General features: G+C 42.8%; 1 protein-coding gene across 3 annotated transcripts in view; it reads left to right on the plus strand.

Annotated features, from left to right (window-relative positions):
- The window catches only part of fstl4 (follistatin-like 4), a 385,930-nt gene that overhangs the window by 288,472 nt on the left and 71,903 nt on the right, over window positions 1-25,555 (plus strand). For all 3 annotated transcript variants that reach the window (XM_067424768.1, XM_067424769.1, XM_067424767.1), the window contains exon 6: window positions 2,021-2,141. In XM_067424768.1, coding sequence (XP_067280869.1) covers window positions 2,021-2,141 — 121 coding nt within the window. The remainder of the gene's footprint in view (window positions 1-2,020; window positions 2,142-25,555) is intronic.

Below are 25,555 nucleotides of genomic sequence, written 5' to 3' on the forward strand. Positions count from 1 at the left end.
TAAAGAGTTCTAATCCGCTCATATATAGTTTTCTTCATTATAATGTTCATCACTGATTGTATATTAAGAGCAGAGACACGTTGCATTTTGTGTGAATTTGTATGTGTGCATTTAGTTTTGTGATTTCACTGGAAAGAATAGTCTCTCTCCGCATCGGCATTGCGCGATAGATTGACGTGCTCGTCTGTGTGTGTGTAGACCAAAAGAGAATGTAAACACCACCTACTTTGATTTGATTGGCCACCTGAATGCTATTAGAGTACATTCGTTTCGGCTGTCTGATCCGCCTCTGTTCCTGTCAATCATGCGGTGTCAACCAATTATACTGCATGAGGGAGGGCCGAGCTAACTCTCTGTCACACACACACACACACACACACACACACACACACACACACACTCACACACACACACACTCACACACACACACAAAGTGAGGCATAAAGCATGGCAAGAGCGGCACTCACAACGCCTCCGCAAAAAGAGGCTTTCAAAACCACACGCAGGCCGTACAACACTAGGCTTTGATGTCAAGGGGGCCACAACATATCATCCAGCGGGCCGCGAGTTTGAGACCCCTGTTATAGGCTGTGACAGTTTATAGTCACCCTGTCTGCTAAGCTCCAAAAGACAGACATCTTATGATGCTTTGTGTGAGGAAAAGACCCAATTTTAAGTTGTTTAGGATTAGACACTGACTGTACACTCTTAGAAAAAGGTTTAATGTGGTTCTAAATAAATCCTTATGGTTCTTGACGCAATAAAAAAAAATTGAGTGTCTATTTCAGAGGTTGACACTAGTGGATTGTTTTTACTTTCTACTCAAGTAAATTTTTAAGTAAATCATTTATCAGTGTTTGTCTTTAGAAACCTTTTACTTCACTGCATTCCAAAGCATTATATATAATGTCATACTTTTTAACTCCACTACATTTCATAAATAAAAGTTGTTGTTTTCTTACCTTTAATACTTAATTACATTAAAAATGTTGTACTTTCTTACTTGTACTTAAGTAAACCTTTGAATACTTTTACTTGAGTAAAAGTATACAGTACTACATTTTTTTTAGGTAATTAAGTGTTAAATTATATTCAATAGTATTGCTGTAAAAAGTACAATATTATGTTCTGGATGTTGTAAAGTAAAATTTTCCAAAGATGTATACTTGAAAAATAAAATTACTTTGAAAGTGAAAATACTTCAATACTGTCCGCCTCTGGTCTATTACACCGAGAGCAAATGGCGTGCCTTGTTGGAAATTTACACTAGCCCTGCCACACAAGATTAAAAAAGACGCACGTGTTGTAACGTCTTCAGTGGTGTCGTCAGTAAAGCGTAAGGCTTGAAGATCTTGGTTTTGAAGCGATCGACCCGGGTTCAAATCCGCCTTTTGCCGAGCTCACGCATCTCCCTTTTACACATATCACATCAGAAAGGCCTTTACTTTCAATAAAAATGAAGAAAATGTTCTAAAAGTGTAAATAAAGTGCCTAACGAAATGTCTAATAATAATACAAATATTTATTGGATAGGGTTAGGGGCAGGGAGGGCTTTTATTGTCCCATTAAGGCAAAAATCTATTTAATAATTTTAATAAATATAAGAATTTACACGTTGTTATTATTGCATCATTTACAACAATACGGAGGAATAAAGTATAAATATAATCTAATTACTATTTATAAATATTGCAAAGAACTGCTACTTTTACGTGATGTAAATAAAACATATCACTATATGCACATAGTGTAAATATCATCTTAGGGAGAAAAAAACAACAACAATAAAACCTCCTTCATGCCAAAAAGGGAGCCATGCGTTTATCCTGTGGAGGCTAAGTAAGGTTGGAGCTAAACTCAGCAGGACATCAGCTCTCTAGGACTGAACTTGCCTACCTCTGACTTAGAGGTACAAAAATGTGCCCTGAAGGGTCCCACCAGTGACAGCTACTTGTACCTTACAAGGTACAGTTTTGTACTCTTTTTTTGACAGTGTGTAACTCCTCCTGTTCTTTTGCAGGTCTCTGTAAAGGAGCATTTGGAAAACATCTTGATGGAGTGCAGCATGCAAGACCTCCTGCGTTACGACGACTACAACAACGACGGTCATCTGACCCTTCAGGAGCTTTACACGGCCTTCCGTGAGTCGCACAGCCGCCTCGCACATCCCCACCCATCAGTCCAAATGAGCCCCTCACACCATGTGGCAAATGTGCAGGTTTTCTCTTCGCCCTCAGTGAGCCAGGCACCATTACGCCTCTCTCTAAAGCACATTTGCGGTGAAGCGAGCACCTGATCCTTTGGGCCAATGAATGCTAATCATGGCCCGATGATGAGAGATGAGTGCTTTTGGCTGAAAAAGAGGGATGAGATGGCAAGCCGAGATTATCTCGTATCATCCATCGTCCTACGCCGCATAAAGCAAACGCTCTCGTTTCATTCGTTTCAGAAATTGGCAAAGCAATTCACAGTCCCAGCTCCCCGAATAAGCAACTGTAACTAAAATTATACATCCATTCCACGGGGACATAAATCAAGTGTTAGAGGTGCTGTGTGACCCTTACTTTCATATTCAGCTACTAGGGCAGAAAAGCACGGCTCTATTAACCAGCACCAGTCGTTAAGCTGCAGGTAATGATGAGTTTCGTCGACTGCTTGTTGTCATTATACAGTCCCACTGCTTTGGTGTCCAACTGGCCGGTGTTTGAGTGTAATAAAACATCGCATCGGTCAGGCTCTTCTCAAGGTTAACCGTGCTGCTGCAGTGGGATTGTGAAGGATGTCATCTGGAATGAGAGGGAATTATTTTGTGAGAAAGATCATTGCTGAAATTGTTCCCGTGCAAACAAACATCCTCTGTTTGTGTGTCAGAGAAAGATTTCTTTTTGTTCTTTTCAGTTGAAATCAATTGAAATGATTTCATGTGTTGTTATGTGCTTTACACATGTTCTAAAGCTGTGAGCTGCCGCTATAAGAGGAAACGTGCACGCATTTTTAATTCCCCAGACCTTGTTTATCGTTAAGATGTCATCTTTACACTCTTTAAAGCTCCGCTGAATGATATTTCCCCCCATCTAGCGGTGTAAAGGTGTATGACCATCCAGTGAATATTAGTTTCTGTTCCTCTCAATTCTGATTTCGTTTTAACTCCTACGGTGGCTGATTTAGTCCAAGATTAACATGGCAATCCCCCTCTTCACATTCGACACGGTGCCATCGAGTGTTAAAACGCGAAAGGCGAAGCTTGAATTTACGGGTATGTCCCTCTTTGGCTACTGTACTTTAGAGATGGAGGGGCAACATGGCGACCCGCATTCGAACCCTCACCTCGACCCTCACCCGTACGTATTTTCAATGGTATATTATAAACTTACGAGAATAATTTATTACTTGAAAGAAGTAAATACACTCTAAAAAATGCTGGGTTAAAAACAACCCAAGTTGGGTTGAAAATGCACCGGCCCAACAATTGAGTTGTTTTAACCCAATGGTTGAGTTGTTTTAACCCAGTGGTTGAGTTGTTTTAACCCAGTGGTTGGGTTAAATGTTGCTTAAGACAACCCAACTGCTGGGTAAGAACAACTCAACCATTGGGTTAAAACAACCCAATTGTTGGGTCGGTGCATTTTCAACCCAACTTGGGTTGTTTTTAACCCAGCATTTTTTAGAGTGTATGTTTAAGCTGAAATATCTCCATATTAATAACATTAATGAGCACACATTTTTTTGAAAGAACTAAGTGTTTTTAGCTAAGAATAAACTAAAAAAGTTATATAGTGTAGCTTTAAGATGTTTTTCATGTATTGTCAAAGTTTTAACCCCTTACTACACACCCCCATTTTGCCAAGTGGGGCATAAATGATATTCCCAAAATAAAAAGGTTGCTGTTCATAAGTCATTCTGGATAGACACATTATCAGCATGTCTTTAGATAGCCAACACTCGAGAGTTTACAGTTCAAGACTCAGAATTAACCAGACTGTTATTAATATGGAGATATTTCAGCTTAAACATACACTCTAAAAAATGCTGGGTTAAAAACAACCTAAGTTGGGTTGAAAATGCACCAACCCAACAATTGGGTTGTTTTAACCCAATGGTTGAGTTGTTCTTACCCAGCAATTGGGTTGTCTTAAGCAACATTTAACCCAACCACTGGGTTAAAACAACTCAACCATTGGGTTAAAACAACCCAATTGTTGGGTTGGTGCATTTTCAACCCAACTTGGGTTGTTTTTAACCCAGCATTTTTTAGAGTGTAAAAATACAAAAAATTAAAATATTTTTATGCATAAAATATTATATACTGTAAATGTGGTATAATAACGTATAACAAAGTGTGGCCATGCTTCATTTCAAATCTGAGGATATAGTTCTAAAACGATGTATTTTATTAATCATTTTAGATCATATCATGTGTGTTTTTAGAGCAGGCTAATAAAACTGCTAATGAAATGATTTATGGCCTCTATAACTCCGGTGTCTGGCGAGGAGAACTGCTCCATTCACGTTTCTATTGTTCTCTCTGGACGATTGTTAGCTCCTCTGCTGGTATGAGACTTAATCTTCTTTATTCTTTTACCGTTATTCTTTTGTTTGTATTCAGCCATTATTAGCCTTTATTCTGACATCGCATGGCTCGCCCATCAACACCACTTTCATACTCTTGGGACCTTTGATGAATTCTTGTAACAAAATAGATTGTGAAACAGATATGGCTCCATGTGTAACAGGTGCATTACAGGTAATTACCATTAACTCTTTCCCCGCCAAACACGGAAATTTCCGTTATTTGTGAGAAAACGCTTCCAGGCAAATAACGGAATTTTCCGTGTTTTCACTGTCGGTAGCTAGGGGGCGCTATTGCGCATCTTCTGGATGAGCACTGAATCTCCTGATCAAAACACACGTGAGGAAGACACAGTGAAACGAGCGATCGCATGTAATCATATGCATATTAAAAATAACGTAATCATCCTCATTAAACAGCATATGAATCAAAACTATCTAATGTTACTGAATGAGATGTGGACCCAGGACGAGCTACAGGACTGTGTAAGCATTAGGGGTGTAGATGGACTCGATCTACTCCATCTGTGTTTGATCATCTCTGAATCTGATCTGGAGTCAGTCTTTCACAAAAAAAATATTTTCTCAGCTTTTTGTTCAAAATGTTGCTTTTTTTATGAAACCTACCCATATTCAAGTGTTGATAAAAAAGGAATGCATGAAGCTAGAATAAAAGATTTTTTTTTTGTTTAAAAGAAGAGGGTCAGTTCTTTATTTTGATATATTGCATGCTCAGATATTCATTAAACAAAATATTCTATGGGCTATTAAATTTTGGTGAAAATTGTCAAAAACCCTGGCGGTGGCTGGCAACTTTTTTTTTAAATGCTGGCTGGGAAAGAGTTAAACTACATAACCCATAATGCAAAATAATATTATTACACTTTTACTTAAAACTCACTTTAAACCACCATTGAGTGTTTGTATTAATTCCCGGTTGTGATCTGATATATATTTTGGTCATATAATGTTGTTGAAATATATGATATTTAACATTTTATATGCAGCTAATCGTGACACCTGCTTAGCATGTATAATGTAAACATTCATTATTCATATGAATATACCCAAAATCACATGGAAATCACCCACAAACCACATACTATAATAATCATGTGTTTATTCTCTTTATTTTGATGTGTAGAAACGTTTGTTTGGCTATATTTATCACAGAGACAGAACGAGCAAGCATACAGGACAGCGTCATTCAGAAGGGCAGGAATTATGGTCACGTAAGATGCTTGAAAGCTAAACGCCGAATGAGTCTTCAATCTTTCTAAAGATATTCAGTTTGCCCAGATCAAGTAAGAGTATGATGTTTTGGCGTGAGGTGAATGATGAACAACAGTAATCTGGGACGTCGGCCATCTTTGAATGTAAAGAGGGTTATAGCTAGACATTAGCTGGTTCAGGGGAGACTTTCGTTCCTGGTCACTAAAGGAATGTATATGCTCAGAGGACGCTACGTATGCAGAGACTGAAATGCACTATCATTTTTAGTTTTATTGACCATTAGGCATGGTCACGGGTTCTTGAAGACAGTTGCTATTAGAAAAACACTGCATTTTTTTGCTAATACAGTGAAACATCAGTACATACAATTTCTGGTAACACTTTATTTTACAGTGTCCTTGTTACACGTTACATGTAGTGATAACTGTATATTATCCATAATTACATGCATCTAACCCAAAACCAAACACCAGTCCTAACCATAACCCTATAGTTAGTACATGTGTTTAATTATTATTACTCAGCGCTTAAATGTGATACTTTAAAATATATATTTTTTTACTTTATTTTTAACTGAATTAACAAAAATGACCAGTCTAACATTTAATCTCACAATACAAAAAACTATGCAATACTTCAATAAACATTTACATTTATAACAAACAAATTCAAGCCCATAAGATTACATTTTCTATTTTTGTTGACAGTTTTTGGTATCCAGTGGTGTTTTTTATCCTCCTTATTTTGCAATGCAGAAGTAAGTGAATGTGCGAGATTTCTGATTGATTAGCCACTATTGGAAAATAACTAGAAGAATAACAAATTAAACGATAAAACCAGTGTGTTTAAGATTATGATAATAAAATTAGAATCATATGATAGCAAATACCAGTTTGCAATTTCAAGCATTCTGGTGTTGCATTCATCCTAAGAAATACATAAAATGATGCTGTACAATTTGGTCAAAATAAATTAGAAACACAATTAGGCTCTGTCGCCTGATTCGTGTCATTAGGCAACATTCGTATCATGAAAATTCATCCGTCAAAAAGTGTGTAGGAAGCTCACGGTTAAATGTACACTTTACATTCGAGTTTATTTGCTCATAGAGAAGTTAATGTGCCAAATACATACTAGTAAAGCTCATTTAACATTAATCTGAAAATACTGCAGCTTAAATTAATCTGACAGTCCTGGATTTCAGCGCTTACCAAAAATAAAACATATAATCCACCGACAAGGCTCAGTTTCTCGGACAGAAACACGACAACAGTAGAAACCAAAAAAGACTAATGATAAGTAGTGTGCTTAGTGATTTGAACAAACTATAACAGTAAGAGTAAATGTGTGTTCATGCTTCAGCGATTCCTCAGATCATGTGTGTTGTTGAGGAGAATGTGCAGCTGTTTTACTAAGTGATCAGATGCAGCATTTACATACATCTAGATCATCTGGAAACCAGCCAGGACACCTTAGCAACAGTTCTGAATCAGTGTTAAATCAATGAATCCACGCTCAGATTTTATAAAGCCCTATTCGTACGGGATTAGTATTATCTGGGGACCTCATGTGATTTATAAATGATCCCCCCCACATCTGATTTTCATGTGACGCATCCACACGGGATAATCGAAGCCTGGGATTTTATTCAAATTCCTCTGACTATCTCCCGGATAGGACGTGATAGGTCTAACATTAGCTGTATGCTATCATAAACAGAAAAATGTTCGGACCCACTTTATATTAGGTGGCCTTGGCTACTATGGACTAACATTTAATTAATCATTTGATACAATGCACTTATTGTGTATATACATATTTTTACATTGCACTTACATTTTAAAAAATACCTGCACGTAATTACATTTGTAATTACACAGTTGGCACTTCCCTTACACCTAACCCTACCCTTAAACTGACCCACACCACCACACCTGTCCCTAACTCTACCCTTAAACTGACCCACACCACCACACCTGTCCCTAACTCTACCCTTAAACTGACCCACACCACCACACCTGTCCCTAACTCTACCCTTAAACTGACCCACACCACCACACCTGTCCCTAACTTTACCCTTAAACTGACCCACACCACCACACCTGTCCCTAACTTTACCCTTAAACTGACCCACACCACCACACCTGACCCTAACTTTACCCTTAAACTGACCCACACCACCACACCTGACCCTAACTCTACCCTTAAACTGACCCACACCACCACACCTGTCCCTAACTTTACCCTTAAACTGACCCACACCACCACACCTGTCCCTAACTCTACCCTTAAACTGACCCACACCACCACACCTGTCCCTAACTCTACCCTTAAACTGACCCACACCACCACACCTGTCCCTAACTCTACCCTTAAACTGACCCACACCACCACACCTGTCTCTAACTCTACCCTTAAACTGACCCACACCACCACACCTGTCCCTAACTTTACCCTTAAACTGACCCACACCACCACACCTGTCCCTAACTTTACCCTTATACTTACCCACACCACCACACCTGTCCCTAACTCTACCCTTAAACTGACCCACACCACCACACCTGTCCCTAACTCTACCCTTAACCTGACCCACACAACCACACCTGTCCCTAACTCTACCCTTAAACTGACCCACACCACCACACCTGTCCCTAACTCTACCCTTAAACTGACCCACACCACCACACCTGACCCTAACTTTACCCTTAAACTGACCCACACCACCACACCTGTCCCTAACTCTACCCTTAAACTGACCCACACCACCACACCTGACCCTAACTTTACCCTTAAACTGACCCGCACCACCACACCTGTCCCTAACTCTACCCTTAAACTGACCCACACCACCACACCTGTCCCTAACTCTACCCTTAAACTGACCCACACCACCACACCTGTCCCTAACTCTAGCCTTAAACTGACCCACACCACCACACCTGACCCTAACTTTACCCTTAAACTGACCCGCACCACCACACCTGTCCCTAACTTTACCCTTAAACTGACCCGCACCACCACACCTGACCCTAACTCTACCCTTAAACTGACCCACACCACCACACCTGTCCCTTACTTTACCCTTAAACTGACCCACACCACCACACCTGTCCCTAACTTTACCCTTAAACTGACCAACACCACCACACCTGTCCCTAACTTTACCCTTAAACTGACCCGCACCACCACACCTGTCCCTAACTTTACCCTTAAACTGACCAACACCACCACACCTGTCCCTAACTTTACCCTTAAACTGACCAACACCACCACACCTGTCCCTAACTCTACTCTTAAACTGACCCACTCCACCACACCTGACCCTAACTCTACCCTTAAACTGACCCACACCACCACACCTGTCCCTAACTCTACCCTTAAACTGACCCACACCACCACACCTGTCCCTAACTTTACCCTTAAACTGATCCACACCACCACACCTGACCCTAACTTTACCCTTAAACTGACCCACACCACCACACCTGACCCTAACTCTACCCTTAAACTGACCCACACCACCACACCTGACCCTAACTCTACCCTTAAACTGACCCACACCACCACACCTGTCCCTAAATCTACCCTTAAACTGACCCAAACCACCGCACCTGTCCCTAACTTTACCCTTAAACTGACCCACACCACCACACCTGTCCCTAACTCTACCCTTAAACTGACCCACACCACCACACCTGACCCTAACTCTACCCTTAAACTGACCCACACCACCACACCTGTCCCTAACTTTACCCTTAAACTGACCCACACCACCACACCTGTCCCTAACTCTACCCTTAAACTGACCCACAACACCACACCTGTCCCTAACTTTACCCTTAAACTGACCCACACCACCACACCTGACCCTAACTCTACCCTTAAACTGACCCACACCACCACACCTGACCCTAACTTTACCCTTAAACTGACCGACACCACCACACCTGTCCCTAACTTTACCCTTAAACTGACCCAAACCACCACACCTGTCCCTAACTTTACCCTTAAACTGACCCACACCACCACACCCGTGTGGGTCAGTTTGACCCACTGACCCACACCACCACACATGACCCTAACTTTACCCTTAAACTGACCCACACCACCACACCTGACCCTAACTTTACCCTTAAACTGACCCACACCACCACACCTGTCCCTAACTTTACCCTTAAACTGACCCACACCACCACACCTGACCCTAACTTTACCCTTAAACTGACCCACACCACCACACCTGACCCTAACTTTACCCTTAAACTGACCCACACCACCACACCTGTCCCTAACTCTACCCTTAAACTGACCCACACCACCACACCTGTCCCTAACTTTACCCTTAAACTGACCCACACCACCACACCTGACCCTAACTTTACCCTTAAACTGACCCACACCACCACACCTGACCCTAACTCTACCCTTAAACTGACCCACACCACCACACCTGACCCTAACTCTACCCTTAAACTGACCCACACCACCACACCTGACCCTAACTTTACCCTTAAACTGACCCACACCACCACACCTGTCCCTAACTCTACCCTTAAACTGACCCACACCACCACACCTGTCCCTAACTTTACCCTTAAACTGACCCACACCACCACACCTGTCCCTAACTTTACCCTTAAACTGACCCACACCACCACACCTGTCCCTAACTTTACCCTTAAACTGACCCACACCACCACACCTGACCCTAACTCTACCCTTAAACTGACCCACACCACCACACCTGACCATAACTCTACCCTTAAACTGACCCACACCACCACACCTGACCCTAACTCTACCCTTAAACTGACCCACACCACCACACCTGACCATAACTCTACCCTTAAACTGACCCGCACCACCACACCTGTCCCTAACTTTACCCTTAAACTGACCCACACCACCACACCTGTCCCTAACTCTACCCTTAAACTGACCCACAACACCACACCTGTCCCTAACTTTACCCTTAAACTGACCCACACCACCACACCTGTCCCTAACTCTACCCTTAAACTGACCCACAACACCACACCTGTCCCTAACTTTACCCTTAAACTGACCCACACCACCACACCTGACCCTAACTCTAGCCTTTGTAACGGATCACTGAGAAAAGGAGCTGAGAGAGAATCCATTTGCACGCACACATTTAATTCCAAGACTCCTCAGAAAAGTCCAGGGACATCAGAATTAGAAAACAAACACGATCCATACCAAAGACCAGTAAACGCAGGTCAGAACATCCAGACTTACAATTAACGACTCGCAAACCTTACATGAAAACCAAGACCTTAAATACACAAAACAATGAGTAGATAGACTGCAGGTGTGTACAATGAAGGTAACCATAACAACTGATATGACAACAAGGAGAGACAGAAACCAAACAGGAAGAGAACATAGAAACAATGAAAACAGAAGGCACTTCAACATAAAAGTCCATACTAAACAAAAGACCCAGAGCTGGGATCGTGACATAACCTCCCCTCAATGGAGCGGCTACCAGACGCTCCTAAAATGTCCAGGAGGGAGGTGGAGCGGAGGTAGGCCCAGGGGCAGGATGGACCAGGGTGGGACGGGAGGGACGGACCAGGGTGGGATGGGAGGGATGCAGAATTTGGGAGGCCAGGGCAGTGTGGAAACAGCACAGGTCCTGGGCGGTGTGGGCAGAGAAAGGTGCCTGGGCAACGCGTCTGGGATGGCAGCAACCGCCATGGCGATCTCTGAGATTGAAATCAGAGCAGAGACCACCGGAGCAGAAACCACTGGACTCAGGACCACTGGAGCAGAGACCACTGGACTCGGGACCACCGGAGCAGAGACCACTGGACTCGGGACCACCGGAGCAGAGACCACCGGAGCAGAGACCACCGGAGCAGAGACCACCGGAGCAGAGACCACTGGACTCAGGACCACCGGAGCAGGGTCCACCGGAGCAGAGACCACTGAACTCAGGACCACCGGAGCAGAGACCACCGGAGCAGAGACCACCGGAGCAGAGACCACTGGACTCGGGACCACCGGAGCAGAGACCACTGGACTCGGGACCACCGGAGCAGAGACCACCGGAGCAGAGTCCACCGGAGCAGGGTCCACCGGAGCAGAGACCACTGGGCTCAGGACCACCGGAGCAGAGACCACCGGACTCAGGACCACCGGAGCAGAGACCACCGGAGCAGAGACCACTGGACTAGAGACCACCGGAGCAGAGACCACCGGAGCAGAGACCACCGGAGCAGGGTCCACCGGAGCAGGGTCCACCGGAGCAGGGTCCACCGGAGCAGGGTCCACCGGAGCAGGGTCCACTGGACTCAGGACCACCGGAGCAGAGACCACTGAACTCAGGACCACCGGAGCAGAGACCACTGGAGCAGAGACCACTGGACTCGGGACCACCGGAGCAGAGACCACCGGAGCAGGGACCACCGGAGCAGGGACCACCGGAGCAGGGACCACCGGAGCAGGGACCACCGGAGCAGGGACCACCGGAGCAGGGACCACCGGAGCAGGGACCACCGGAGCAGGGATCTGGACGTAGGCTAGGACGGGACTAAACTCTGGACTGTCGGGTACTGGGGGAGTGCCGCGTTCCTCCACAGCCCCCACAGTATATGTAGAGCCACTCAGCCACAATGCGATTCCCACATATTCCTCCAACGTCCAATTAGGTTGATGCCAGGGCATGAGCAACTTGAGTGGCTCAGATAGTCCTCCTCGAAAAAAAATCATTAGGCACTGCGAGTCTAATCCAGACAACTGTGCCACTTCATACCACTCCCTAACGTGATCCTCTATCCTCCGATCTCCTTGACGGAGGCTGAAAACTAGTGCGACTGGATTCATGTTTGGCGAGTCGTTCTGTAACGGATCACTGAGAAAAGGAGCTGAGAGAGAATCCATTTGCACGCACACATTTAATTCCAAGACTCCTCAGAAAAGTCCAGGGACATCAGAATTAGAAAACAAACACGATCCATACCAAAGACCAGTAAACGCAGGTCAGAACATCCAGACTTACAATTAACGACTCGCAAACCTTACATGAAAACCAAGACCTTAAATACACAAAACAATGAGTAGATAGACTGCAGGTGTGTACAATGAAGGTAACCATAACAACTGATATGACAACAAGGAGAGACAGAAACCAAACAGGAAGAGAACATAGAAACAATGAAAACAGAAGGCACTTCAACATAAAAGTCCATACTAAACAAAAGACCCAGAGCTGGGATCGTGACACCCTTAAACTGACCCACACCACCACACCTGACCCTAACTTTACCCTTAAACTGACCCACACCACCACACCTGTCCCTAACTTTACCCTTAAACTGACCCAAACCATCACACCTGTCCCTAACTTTACCCTTAAACTGACCCACACCACCACACCTGACCCTAACTTTACCCTTAAACTGACCCACACCACCACACCTGAACCTAACTTTACCCTTAAACTGACCCACACCACCACACCTGACCCTAACTTTACCCTTAAACTGACCCACACCACCACACCTGACCCTAACTTTACCCTTAAACTGACCCAAACCATCACACCTGACCCTAACTTTACCCTTAAACTGACCCACACCACCACACCTGACCCTAACTTTACCCTTAAACTGACCCACACCACCACACCTGTCCCTAACTCTACCCTTAAACTGACCCACACCACCACACCTGTCCCTAACTTTACCCTTAAACTGACCCACACCACCACACCTGTCCCTAACTCTACCCTTAAACTGACCCACGCCACCACATCTGTCCCTAACTTTACCCGTATCCCTCCTCAATATCAGCAAAGGTTTTTTCCAATACAATTTGAACACAGTAAGTGCATTGTACTTATTTTTTGATGTAAGTACATAGAACCACCTAATATAAAGTGGGGCCAAATGTTCCTTACCGCATGCTGCTATACATGTCATCCATCGCCATCTAAGCAATATTTTTCTTTTTGCTCTTCTAAAGCTTTTCAGCTTTCTCTTTCTGCAAAATGTGTATTGTGGAAAGCGATATGACCCAGCACCCAAAATACTATCAAAACACTCCAATGCAGCCTCATTTCCACGAAAGATAATAAAAGAAATGCACAGGAAACAAAAACCTTAAAAAAAAAAAAAAAACATATATTATGATCCTGCCAAATCCAGGCCAAATCGCAGAGATGCCGATTCACACGGGACTAAGATTATCACAGGACCTTGGTGTTCAGCGAAATGTGGTAGGTCATTTTCTGGGGAATTTTTACCTTACAAATGACAGACATGGCCGATTCGCACAAGATTAAGATCACATGCAGCCTCTGCAATTATAACAAATCACCAGAGGTCCCCAGATATACTAGTCCCGTGCGAACAGGGCTTAAGATTGTATTTTTCTCACTTCTTGATTACTTCAGGCACAGCCAGGTTTTGTGGCAGAATGCATTTTGACCGCAAACAGGACAAATATAAGAGCCTCTAAAAAAGAGTCACTGCGACCCGCTGAAAGTAACCGGCCAAATCCTGCGCGGCGGAGACGGACGATCAATGATCACCTGCGAGGAGTCTTACTGAAGAAGAGGCACAGATAAAGAGCAGCCGGGTGCAGGTGTAATTGGCTTTGAAAAAGGTCCCGCTGAGAGCAGGGCTGAAGGTTAGCATGTCTCTCGCTGTCTGTCCTGTCTCACGAATTTGAGCTGTGCGGCAGGTCAGGTGAGGGTTATGCATATCAGAGCAGGTCGCAGGTCTTACCAGGGGCTAAATTACTGAATTGGACAAGAAGGTAATTAAACACGTCGAACCGAGACACTAGCATCTCTGTCTCGCTTACTCACTGAAGGGGAGCCGCATAAGAGACTCATTTCAGCCGCTCCAGAAACCACACAAATACTGCAGCGCGGGGATCGGAGATTCCAGTGGAGTCTGATGCTGCTACCGAATAAAGTGCACTAATACGCTCCATTTATAAATGCTACATACAAAAATAGGGTAAAATAATATTATTAATGGAGTGCATAAGTGTAGCTGACATTTCTTATGACTCACCCTCTGTCTTGGATGAAAAATTTGTCCCGCGGTGCATTGTGGTGCATTCTGAAATGAGGTGTATTAGAAGACAGTGTAATGTCTCTGCCTACATTCACATCAAGAGTGCATCTATAAAACCTAGCGAGCCCTTGTGAGTGCAAAAGTAGTACACTAGCATACTTTTATAAAGGTTTATTATTGTGGAAATAACTCTGCTTTAATTCATCCCTAAGGTATTATATCAGGATGAGCTCAGGACTCTGTGCAGGTCAGTCAAGTTCCTCCACACCAAACTCCTCATCCATGTCTTTATGGACCGACGCTTTGTGCACTGGAGCGCAGTCATGCTGGGACAGGAAGGGGCCGTCCCCAAACTGGTCCCACAAAGTTAGGAGTATGAAACTGTGTAAAATGTCTTGGTATGCTGAAGCATTAAGAGTTCCTTTCACTGGAACTAAGGGGCCAACCCCTGAAAAACAACCCCACCCCATAATCCCCCCTCCACCAAACTTTACACGTGCTACAATGCAGTCAGGCAAGCCCCGTTCTCCTGGTAACCGCCAAACCCAGACTCGTCCATGGGATTGTCAGACTGAAGCGTGATTGGTCGCTCAGAGAACACGTCTCACTGCTCTAGAGTCCAGTGGCGGCTGCTTTACTCCACTGCATCCCACGCTTTGCATTGCTCTTAGTGATGTAAGGCTTGGATGAGCTGCTCGGCCATGGAAACCCATTCAGTGAAGCTCTCTACGCTGTTCTTGAGCTCATCTGAAGGACACAGAAGTCTAGAGGTCTGGAGCTGTTGACTCTGCAGAAAGTTGTTGAGTTCTGTGCACTGTGACCCTCAGCATGCGCTGACCCCGCTCTGTGATTTAACATTTTGTGACTGAGTTGCTGTCGTTCCCAATGGCTTCCACTTTGTTATAATCCCACTAACAGTTGAGCCTGGAATATTTAGTAGTGAGGAAATGTCAGGAATGGACTTATTGCACAGGTGTCAGCCTATCACGGCCCCACGCTTGAGTTCACTGAGCTCCTGAGAGCGACCCATTCTTTCACTAATGTGTGTAGAAGCGTCTGCAGCCCTAGAGCTTGATTTATACACCTGTGGCCATGAAGGGATTGGACACCTGAACTCAGGGATTTGGAGGGGTGGTCCAATACGTTTGACAATATAGTGCAAATCGTTATATATGTAGTTTCATTATTTTTTGGTAAACTAAATTCTAACTCTAATGTGATTGATCATTTTTCCCGCCATTAAACTAGCAAAGAGGATTCAGATACGCCGTAAGAGCACCTGCACCATGAGCTTCAAACCATGAGCTCAGGTCGGTAAAATATGGCACTTAAAGTACACTACAAATGCACAATCAATATAATCAAGAACAGGTTTTTTTTTTTTTTCTCACAAGAAGCTGCTTACTACGTTCGTGAATAAAGCTAGTGATCATTGCACTCCAGATGCACAAAGCACAGACTGGGTTTGAGGCGCACATTTATCTTATTCTGTTTTCTTCACTGCTTTAGGAAAAGCTCGTGGAAATAAGCACATTTGCATTCGCTCTGGCAGGAACCTAAAGTTTTTGTTCTTTGAAGTTGCTGTTTACTCAAATCAGCTTTTGTGACTAATTGCACCTGGACGGTTTCGGGCAAGTTTAATTAATTACAGCATGTCTTGAAACGGCTTGAAGTTTTCATGCCCTTTTCTCCTGATAGCAGGTGGACACGAGCCTCCGCTGTCATTGCCAATATTGTCATGTCCTGTCCTGCGTCCATTGTGGCTCAATGTGAAGAGCCAGCTGTCAGCCAGAATAAAATCAGCCATGCGTCCTGTAATGCGTGCCACGATGTGAGTCATCCGGAAGAGCCAGCGCCGGCGTAATCTCTGTGCAGATCTGATTTTTGAGCCATGCAGGGAGAGGAGGAGGAAGGGGAGGAGGAAGAGGTGTAAATGTGTGTCTGGGAATTCTCCCAAAGCGTAATGTGTTTCACAGGCTGGCAAAAGGTTTGATTAATGCACATTTTTGCAGCCTCTTTGGATTCTGGCAGCTTTGATTCATTCAGGAATGGTTCCTCAAATCATGTGTTGTTCAGGAGAGGTGGGCTGGTGTGCACATTGAAGGAGGGGTTATATAGGGACATGCTTACAGATAAAATGGTTTTAAAGGACTGGTTTAGAAATGAAGCGCTGCCATTGCTTCATCACTCTCGCGTCGTTTCAGACCTGTATGCGTGAACAGGTTTGTTTACAGCTCTATTCTGTCCTGTCACAGCTGTCAAGCTCAAAAATAGACCAAAAATACCATTAAACAGACATAAAAATAGCTCGACATGTGCACTGCTTTTCAAGTCTTGAGAAGTTATCACAAACAGCCAGAATACAGTATATACTCCACTCGACCCCTGAAGGTGTGCTGTGGTATATGGCACTAAGATGTTAGCAGCAGACCATTTAAGTCCTGTAAGTTGCGAGGTGGGGCCTCCATGGATCGGACTTGTTTGTTCAGCACATCCCACAGATGCTCAATTGGATTGAGATCTGGGGAATCTGGAGGACAAGTCAACGCCTCAAACTGGTTGTTGTGCTCCTCAAACCATTCCTGAAGCATTTGTGCTTTGTGTCAGGAGCATTATCCTGCTGGAAGAGCCACAGCCACCAGAATACCGTTTCCATGAAAGGCTGAACATGGTCTCAGCAATGCTTAGGTAGGTGGAGCGTGTCAAAGTAACATCGTCACGTGGATGGCAGAAATGAGCCAGAGAATATCTGCTGATGAAAAGAGAACAGGGATAGTTTAGTTTTGGTTACTTCATAATCTTGGTGTCTTATTTGACTCATCTCTATCTTTTGCCTCTCACATTTCTTCTGTTGTTAAAAACTCTTTTTTTCTATCTTCGTAATATTGCACGTCTTCAATCTTCCCTCACTCAGACTGATGCTGAAATCTTAATTCATGCATTAATCACATCCCATCTGGATTATTGCAATGCTCTGTTTTTGGTCTCACTAAAAAAACGCATTGCTAGGTTACAGTATGTTCAAAAGTCCTCACGTCCACCAGGTGCTCTGCTCACATAACTCCTCTACTGCGTGATCTTCACCCATGGCATCACGTACTCACTTTAAGACATTTCTTCTAATATTTAAGCATTAAACGATCTTGCATCTCCATATCTGTCTGAATGTGGCTACATAAGACCTGTGCTTAAATTGTGTATGGGTGTGTTAATGTACTACTGTGTATCTGGATAAATGTACATTTCACTGTATAACGAAATAACTTTTTACAGATAATTTTGTAAAAAAAACAAATAGAGGCCATTACCTGTAAAATAACTTTTTTTTACAGTGGTCTAAAACAATGCAATTGGATTTCTGTTCATACTGTATCAATAAATGTGAAAGATGGACGACTCCCAAATGTGCTTGACTACTACAACTCTTCCTCTTCTGAAAATGTGGCTTATGTGGGGTGGGGTTTATGTAAATTTTAGGGGTAGTGATGTCACTAACCTGTGAAGAGGCTCGTTGTAGTCCTTAAAAAGAGATTTCTGTAAAAGCAGATATCTCCATTTGCTTTGAGCTTTGAGCGTCGTAACTTTCCAGATATTGTTTATGCTCAAACATTAACATTACACACTAACTAAAGTTTAAAAGATCAAATCATAATCAACAACCCCTTTAACTATATTAACCCTGATTCCTAGTTTGCTGCTGATCTGCATGGAGCAATTTGTAGGTCATAACTGTTTTCCCAAATTCTACCGCGTTCTTGATGACTCCGGCGCTTACAAAATCATTATTATTCTACATGTGAACTTTGGCAGGGTAGAAAAGAGCGTTTAGCGGAAGGTCGGCAGTTTCTCTCCCGCTTTACATGCACACACACACACACACTCGAGTGCTGATGATGGTGGAGCGGCTCCCGGCGGTTTGCTGCTCCGCATGTGGGCCTCTTTTATCTCAGCCTCCGACTTGGACTGCAAGAAGGAAATAATTCATTACCGTGGCTGCATTGATTTATTCCTTCTGCAGGCCTGAGCTAGAGTCTGACTTCAAACAAACGCTTTAGGCGATGGACTGTTCGGCTCTTCCTAGCGCCGCCACCTTCACACACACACTGACACACTGGCAGCAGAGAGACTCTAATCTGCTGAAAGGCCTCAATGTTCAGCCTCTTGTCACAGAAGCAGAAATGGTCATGATGCAGCGGTTCAGGGTCTGCCAGCTACTGTACTTTCCCTAATAAAGGAAATTAGTGTCTTAATCCCTTCCAGATTCAAACATGTTAGATCTGTTTTATTCAGACTGAGCACTGTTCTGACTGGCTAACGTCTCTCCTTGTCAATGAACTGATAAGGTGAAGTGAAGGTGGATGAGTTGTTGTGGAGGCAGTCAGATGCAAATACCTACCACAGCAACACATCCACAATCCCATCTCGCCTCATATGTACACTTGATCAGGACCACGCAGCCCTTTTTCGACTCCATTGCTTTCAGTTGTTTGCCTTCAGTTGTGTGTGTGCATGCGTGCGTGTGTGCGTGTGATGGGTAGGTTTAGGGGCAGAGTCAGTGTAAGGGGATAGAAGATATGGTTTGTACAGTATAAAAACCATTACGCGTATGGAATGTCCCCATATGTCACAAAAACAAAACGTGTGTGTGTGTGTGTGTGTGTGTGTGTGTGTGTGTGTGTGTGTGTGTGTGTGTGTGTGTGTGTGTGTGTGTGTGTGTGTGTGTGTGTGTGTGTGTGTGTGTGTGTGTGTGTGTGTGTGATCATGATTTATGCTGGAATCATTGATTTAAAAAAAATAATAATAATCAATTTGACAAATGAAGAAAAAATCCCCAAATGTTTTTTGTTTTTTTGTTTTTTTTGTGACGTACCTTTGAAACAACCGGATCAGGCCCTGTGTGTGCGTGTGTGTGTGTGTGTGTGTGTGTGTGTGTGTGTGTGTGTGTGTGTGTGTGTGTGTGTGTGTGTGATCATGATTTATGCTGGAATCATTGATTTAAAAAAAAAAAAAATAATCAATTTGACAAATGAAGAAAAAATCCCCAAATGTTTTTTGTTTTTTTGTTTTTTTTGTGACGTACCTGAAACAACCGGATCAGGCCCTGTGTGTGCGTGTGTGTGTGTGTGTGCGTGCGTGCGTGCGTGCGTGCGTGCGCATATAGATAGGTAATGCAGAAAAAGTCACAAAAGTTTATGAAAGTTTAAAAAGTTTATGAAGGGAACCATCTCGATTCGTAATGTCGGTAGGGAGGTACATCATATTAGGGTTAAATAGCGAGTGTGATGTTAAAACGCACAGCATCTGCGCACCACAGACAACAATCAGCACCTCTTGAACCGCACAATCATGCTTTATCATCCCTGTCAGTGTGAAGGCATCAGGCATTGATAGCTGTTGCTGTGGCAACTGGTGCTGATGCTGATATCACAGGCTGAAGATGAGGCCTTTAGACGAGCCCACGGATGGAAATGCCTAAAGTGAATCGGCAATCAGTCCAGCGTGATTGCATGTGAAGAGAAAATTGAGGAGCACTGATTATTCTATAATGCAGCAGTTTTGAGCAATGATTATTGACTGATTAATTGTGCAGTGTTCAGACTTACAGTGTAGGCTTGTGCAGTAAAAAACACATTCATTTTCTCCAGAGAAAACACTTTTAAGCTAGACCTACCATGAGCTCTGATTACCAATGACAAATAATTTGATCATCCGCGCTATACTCCCGTTTAGCATATATTTTGAGTATTTACTGTGCAGGGTGTTTGGACACTAGTGAGTTCCCTTTGAAGTGTGTTGACCTGATAATCGTGACTGTGACTGACCGATGGACAGCGGTTCGAGGTGGACGCTCTCAGCGAGAGGTCTAGTTTCCTGTGATGTATGTCAGGTTTGTCTGAACGATCGTCATATATGCCTTGAGGTTCGCAGATATCACATAATGCATCCTGCTGACATATAATTACGTGGAAACCCCAGGCCGCTCATTATCCCATTATAGCTGTGAATCTAAATACAAACTGCCAACGGGTCTATAATAGCTTGTCAGCAGCCGTGATTGCGTCTGACATGAGTGTGGTGAGATGTCAACTTCACTTTCACTGCCGTCACATTACCCTCCTACACACCACTGCTCATAAATCTCGCAGGTCCATGTTGTTTTGACTGCGTTTGACTCAAATCATATTTTCACAATATCAAATAATTTAGCTTCACATTTCATTATCATTTATTGCACTCCATAATAATTGCACTGCAGTGTTTTCACCTCGGGACTATCTACTGATAATGTTATCAGAACATTTGCTTTTCTTCAGAGTCCAGACCCAAGTATAGGGACCCAAAACATTACCAGACATGTGACCCGAATTGAATGTTATCATATTGTCTTTGGCCTCGTATAGTTGTGTTATTGTTTTATTATGGGATGAGAGGATATGCGGACCGTGTGTATGGCTGGCCATGGTTGAAAAATGTATGAAAAATGGCACTTGCACACCTAAGTGAAAATGAAATGAAAAGTGTTAAATTAAGTGTTGCATCATACCTTTACTGCATTTTACAGTGTTACGCACTATAACCAATCACACGCGATATTGATGATCTTAAAGGGATAGTTCACCTTCAGAAGGCCATGGAGCCATGTGGAGCACTTTTATGATGGATAGATGCACTTTTATGATGGATAGATGCACTTTTGTGATGGATAGATGAGCTTTTATGATGGATAGATGCACTTTTATGATGGATAGATGCACTTTTATAATGGATAGATGAGCTTTTATGATGGATAGATGCACTTTTATCATGGATAGATGCACTTTTATGATGGATAGATGCACTTTTATAATGGATAGATGAGCTTTTATGATGGATAGATACACTTTTATGATGGATAGATGCACTTTTATGATGGATAGATGCACTTTTATGATGGATAGATGAGCTTTTATGATGGATAGATGAGCTTTTATGATGGATAGATGCTCTTTTATGATGGATAGATGCTCTTTTATGATGGATAGATGCTCTTTTATGATGGATAGATGAGCTTTTATGATGGATAGATGCACTTTTATGATGAATAGATGAGCTTTTATGATGGATAGATGCACTTTTATGATGAATAGATGAGCTTTTATGATGGATAGATGCACTTTTATGATGATAGATGAGCTTTTATGATGGATAGATGAGCTTTTATAATGGATAGATGAGCTTTTATGATGGATAGATGAGCTTTTATGATGGATAGATGAGCTTTTATGATGGATAGATGAGCTTTTATGATGGATAGATGAGCTTTTATGATGGATAGATGCACTTTTATGATGGATAGATGAGCTTTTATGATGGATAGATGCACTTTTATGATGAATAGATGAGCTTTTATGATGGATAGATGCACTTTTATGATGATAGATGAGCTTTTATGATGGATAGATGAGCTTTTATGATGGATAGATGAGCTTTTATGATGGATAGATGAGCTTTTATGATGGATAGATGAGCTTTTATGATGGATAGATGAGCTTTTATGATGGATAGATGCTCTTTTATGATGGATATATACACTTTTATAGTGGGTAGCTCTTCTAAATAAATAAAAAACAAGTTTCAAACAATTCAGATTACTTAAAATGTGTCAGTTTTGTGAACTTTTTTTTTCAAAATACTCATAAAAGTTCATTTAATTGAACTAATTTGTTTACTTTGAGTTGGCTCTACTCAAACCAATTCATTTTGTTGAGCGTTAGGTTACCTGTTAGGTTAACATTTTTGCACATGACCAGCATCACTGCTAATTGTTTGCAAGTCGACTTCATTTACATTCCACACAGCGGATCTGGACCTGTATCGATTAATGCAGTGTTTGGTCTAGAAGCAACAAAAAGCAATCTCCTCCATTTCAGTGTATCCAGCTCTGTCATTACGTCTGAGGCCAGTGCTAAGCCGGCGGAGGAAGGGATTTCTGCTGTCATATCGCTACAAAATGGTTTGTTGGCCTTATATTTGATCAGAGAAGAGGAAACTCCTAAAGCAAGGTTAGATTGACCTTTTCTCTTAATATTGCGCTTTTCAGAAACTGATTTACTGTGAAAAACACATCGGTGTGTTTCTGTTGGTTCCTTTACAGGAGAATGTGTTGGGTTTCTGTTGAAAGATAATCTCTAATCTAATGTGTGTATTTCGCCAGTGCAATCTCCCTCGCAGACACTTAGTTTAAATACTGCCGTTCAGGACACACAGAACCAATCCCTGAGCAATCACATTAGTGTATTCATAAACATGAGTCGAAGCGCTCGCCATCTGTACGAGTGATCGTGAGTGATGACGCCTGCCACATGGTCCCTGACACGACATGATACCTGCGGCCCGAATCGACTCCACAATCCCCTGACGCATGCTGGTGCTAATGTGTGTGTCAGAAGGGTCAGCAAGGCGAAACGTGTTCCCCACCCCAAGCCAACACAATCTCATGAAGAAGTCACTTTAAAATGATCTCACTCATGTGAAAAAAATAATAATAATAATTACTTCTTAAAGGGGGCTTATTATGCAAAATTAACTTTTACATGTAATTTATGTAGACATAAATGTGTGCACTGCAAAAAATGCTTTTCTTACTTAGTATTTTTGTCTTGTTTCGAGTCCAAACATCTAAAAATCTTAAAACAAGAAGTATTTACTAGACAAGCAAAAGTAATTGTCTTGTTTTGGGAAAAAAAATAATTCAAAATGAAGAGAGTTTTTGCTTAAAATAAAATAAATAATCTGCCAATGGGGTGAGAAAAATAATCTTAAAACAAGGTTCATAGGTTCATAGGCACCAAGCTATGCTGCCATATCTGGTACAGAAATGCCAGAAAACTTGAAAGGCCGTATTAAGCAAAGGACATGCAAACCCGGAGCCATGTCAAGATTCAAGCTATAGAACCTAGCAAAAGTGTGCAGAAAGACTAACTAAGGACGACACAGCTCAGGTAGAGTGTGCTTGAATGCCAAGAGGTGAAAGTGACCCACGCACCTTATACGCCAAGAGATAGTTTTGTTGTTGTTGTTGTTGTCGTTGTCATTGTTTTTTGTTTTGTTTTGTTTTTTGTCCCCAAAGGGAAATTCTCTGATCTTGATGTTTCAGTAAGCCCACAGCGCCCAAACTTGAATAGCCGGATTAGGCAGACAGAACATGCGAACCCGGAGCCATGTCTAGATCTCGATTATAAAACCTGACAGAAGTGTGAGGAGAGGACCAACCTGCCGCCACACAAATGTCCTCCAGAAAAGCCCCTCTAAAAAGCGCTTGAGAGGAAGCCACGCCTCTACAGTCCCTGACAAAAGTCTTGTCGCTTATCTATTTTCTAGAAATACCTGATATTAACCTGACTTTTAAATAATTCATTGGTGTTAGAAATAGCTCATATGAAAAGCTAAAACCCTCCCAAATGATGTTTAATGCACCAAAATAAATAATTTTCACAGAAAAAAATATTTATCATTTAATCAAGACAGAAAGGTCAAATTTTGGCAAGACAAAAGTTTTGTCGCCTATACAGAAATTGAACAAATTTACTGCAAATACAAAAATATGTCAGCAAATTAAGTTGTGGTGCTGTGAGATCCAAATTTAATATCTTGTATGACTTCCATGAGCTTGAAGGACTGCATCCATGCGGTTTGGCAAGGGTTCATACAATTTATCGATGAAGTCATCAGGAATAGCTAAGAAAGCAGTCTTGCATGCCTCCCAGAGTTCATCAATATTCTTTGGTTTCGTCTTCCATGCGTCCTCTTTCATCCTACCCCACATATGCTCAATGATGTTCATGTCTGGTGACTGGGCTGGCCAATCCTGGAGCATCTTGATCTTCTTCGCCTTGAGGAACTTTGATGTGGAGATGGAAGTATGCGATGGAGCACCGTCCTGCTGCAGAATTTGGCCTCTTTTATGGTTGGGAATATAAGAGGTAGCTAAGATTTCTTGGTATTTTAGACTATTGATGTTGCCTTCCATCCTGCAGATCTCTCGCACACCCCCATACTGGATGTAACCCCAGACCATGATTTTTCCGCCACCAAACTTCACTGTTTTCTGTGTGAATCTCGGATCCATTCGGGCACCAGTAGGTCTCCTGCAATATTTGCGGCGACTGTGGTGTAATTCAACAGAAGATTCATCTGAAAAATCCACCTTCTGCCACTTTTCCAGCGTCCATCCTTTTAGCAGGCTGTGGGCCTTGGCAAATGCCACACGGTTTTTCAATTGTCTTTTGTTTAGTGCTGGCTTCTGGGCACTGATTCGACCATGGAGGCCATTTCGAGGCAGAATCCGACAAACTGTTCTGGTTGACACAGGGACTTCAGGTGACCAGGTCTCGTGGAGCTCTGCTGCAGTGGAAAATGGGCTGGCCTTGGATTTTCGAGCCAACAAACGGTCCTCTCGAGCAGTTGTCTTGCGGGGTCTGCCTGACCTGGGCTTGTCAAAAACGTCTCCAGTCTCTTCAAATCTTTTTTTTATCCTCTGTACTTGACGCTGAGACACATTGAAGGTGTCTGCCACATCACCAGTGGATCTGGTCTTTAGCCTCTTGATAATCAAAACTTTAGTCTCAGGGTGAATCTTAGGCATGTTTACAAAGGTCTAGTTGCATTTGATGTGAAGGTCTAGTGTACTGGGGTTCTTTTTATACACACTTGAGACCTAA

Source organism: Pseudorasbora parva, chromosome 18, assembly GCF_024679245.1.
Source record: "Pseudorasbora parva isolate DD20220531a chromosome 18, ASM2467924v1, whole genome shotgun sequence".
In the NCBI taxonomy this organism is placed as follows: Eukaryota; Metazoa; Chordata; class Actinopteri; order Cypriniformes; family Gobionidae; genus Pseudorasbora; species Pseudorasbora parva.